This window comes from Penicillium canescens (genome assembly GCF_028828765.1).
Source record: "Penicillium canescens strain IBT 15451 chromosome Unknown utg000010l_segment0_segment0, whole genome shotgun sequence".
Lineage (NCBI taxonomy): Eukaryota > Fungi > Ascomycota > Eurotiomycetes > Eurotiales > Aspergillaceae > Penicillium > Penicillium canescens.
Genome location: NW_026703972.1, coordinates 2,436,984 through 2,438,907, shown reverse-complemented (window position 1 = coordinate 2,438,907; position 1,924 = coordinate 2,436,984). Strand labels below are relative to the sequence as shown.

General features: G+C 48.3%; 1 protein-coding gene across 1 annotated transcript; it reads left to right on the top strand.

The window, feature by feature from the left end:
• Positions 1 to 1,165: 1,165 nt before the first annotated feature.
• Positions 1,166 to 1,693, top strand: N7446_012453 (uncharacterized protein; the record flags this gene model as incomplete). The annotated part of the gene is made up of 2 exons (XM_058521195.1): positions 1,166 to 1,335; positions 1,387 to 1,693. The coding sequence occupies 2 exons, from the start codon at positions 1,166 to 1,168 to the stop codon at positions 1,691 to 1,693; spliced, it is 477 nt and encodes a 158-aa protein (XP_058366561.1).
• Between the last annotated feature and the right edge of the window lie 231 nt (positions 1,694 to 1,924).

Genomic DNA, 1,924 nt, shown 5'->3' with positions numbered 1-1,924 from the left:
CCTCGACAACAATCGGGCCAGGAACACATCTGCCAAACATACAAGCTGATCAAGAGACTACGGAAGCACGAGAACCGCATCAGCATCTGTTGGGTCCCGACCAGCGAAGGTAATCAACTGCTAGGCCTAGCGAAAGAGCAGGCTCGGGCCGCGACGCAAGAGGATGCTACCCCGCAAGCGCAGGTCCCACGGATGAAGTCGACAACACTGAACATCTCACGACCCCAAGCAGTCCCCAAAAATTGCCTGCCAGAGAATGTAGGGAAACACTCTAAACGAGTGGATGCAGCACTCCCAGGAAAACATACCCGGCAGTTGTATGATCGATTATCGTGGAAAGAAGCGAGCGCGCTGGCCCAACTCCGGACTGGCATGGCTAGACTCAACGGATATCTCCATCGAATCAATGTCGCAGAGTCAGATCAATGCGCATGTGGACAAGCCAGAGAGACCGTGGAGCACTTCCTCTTTCGATGTCAGAGGTGGACCACACACCGGACGGAAATGCTGCAATGTACCCATACTCACCGAGGCAACATATCTTTTTTCCTAGGCGGAAAATCGCCTTTGGATGACCAGAACTGGAAGCCGAATTTGGAAGCAGTGCGAGCCACAATACGGTTTGCAATCGCCACGGGCCGACTCGACACCGCTTGACCGCGTCGACCAACACAGATTAACCCTACCCCGCCTCAACCCTAATCGAACCCCCACCAACTACCTTGTGCCAGAGACGGTAGACGCGCTTCAACTGCCGAGGATAGGATGTTGAACACTTGGAGAAGCGCCTTCAAGCAAGTCTACTAACAACACTAACCCACAAGGACCCGCTAAGATATTGACATCTGAGATGACATACACTGAAAGGAATTTTGTATGGGCTCCAAGGAGGCACAGCATTGGCTAAGGCATGTACATTTAGATCAGTGATAGTTGCCCTTTCGGCTCAGCCGCCGGGCGTTAATGAATTTTGTGTGTGTGTGTGTGTATCCCGTACAGGTGACGCCACGTTACTCAACGAGGTCAGCCCCATGAACTTCTTAAGTAGTAGTCCAAAAGGCATTATATAATGCTCGCCAGGTCTTTCGCAACGGCTGTCTTCCTCTGTGACCTATACTACATCAGTTTACTTTTAATTCATTTCAGTGGTCTTTCAAATACAGAAATGAGACCTATTTACTTCGTCCCTCTTGGCCTACTGGCTCTCCCAGGATGGTGCAGGCTAGTCTCCGATCTCCATTCTGGGACCGTTGATGTGGTTCCAATCCCTCCCAACTCCCTCGCCCCTAAGGGAGTCGTACCTGGATCATCTACTATGGTCCACCATCTTCCAGGGTATGAAGTATGTCCTGATATTATGAGAAAATATGGAGTGACTCTTATTAGGAGCTCGGATGCGAATAAGCATATTCTTTTACCTCGTGGCTCAAAGAAATTGATAATTCCAGGATCTGGAATCAAATCCTGGCCGATCGGTCCAATGATGATTCAAATTATTGTCTCGTCAGCAACCGACATAGCATTCAAATTTATCAATGGCGAGGACGACGAGTACCGTTTCACCGTGTTTGATGTTTTGGGGAACGCCATCAATGCTATTGATATTGACGGCGGCAGTTGGGGGAAAATTCCCAACACCCGGAAAATGTTTGAGGCAGGAAAGGAGTATACTGTGAGATGGTTCGAGGCTTAGGGTTTGAGACTAGTCTTTCGGTTTCATTCCCTCTAACTAGTGGTATACAGTACTGTACACTGGGTCAAAAAGCTCTCACTAAAATCAAGCAGCAAAGCGACTATTTTTTGAATTGAAATAACTCAACTGGAACGACTCCGTGTGCCCAGAAATAGAATATAAAGTAGTTTCAATTAATACTTAGTATACATGTTTCTTGCTTTTTGACACTTCAGTCCTGCGTGACAGTCT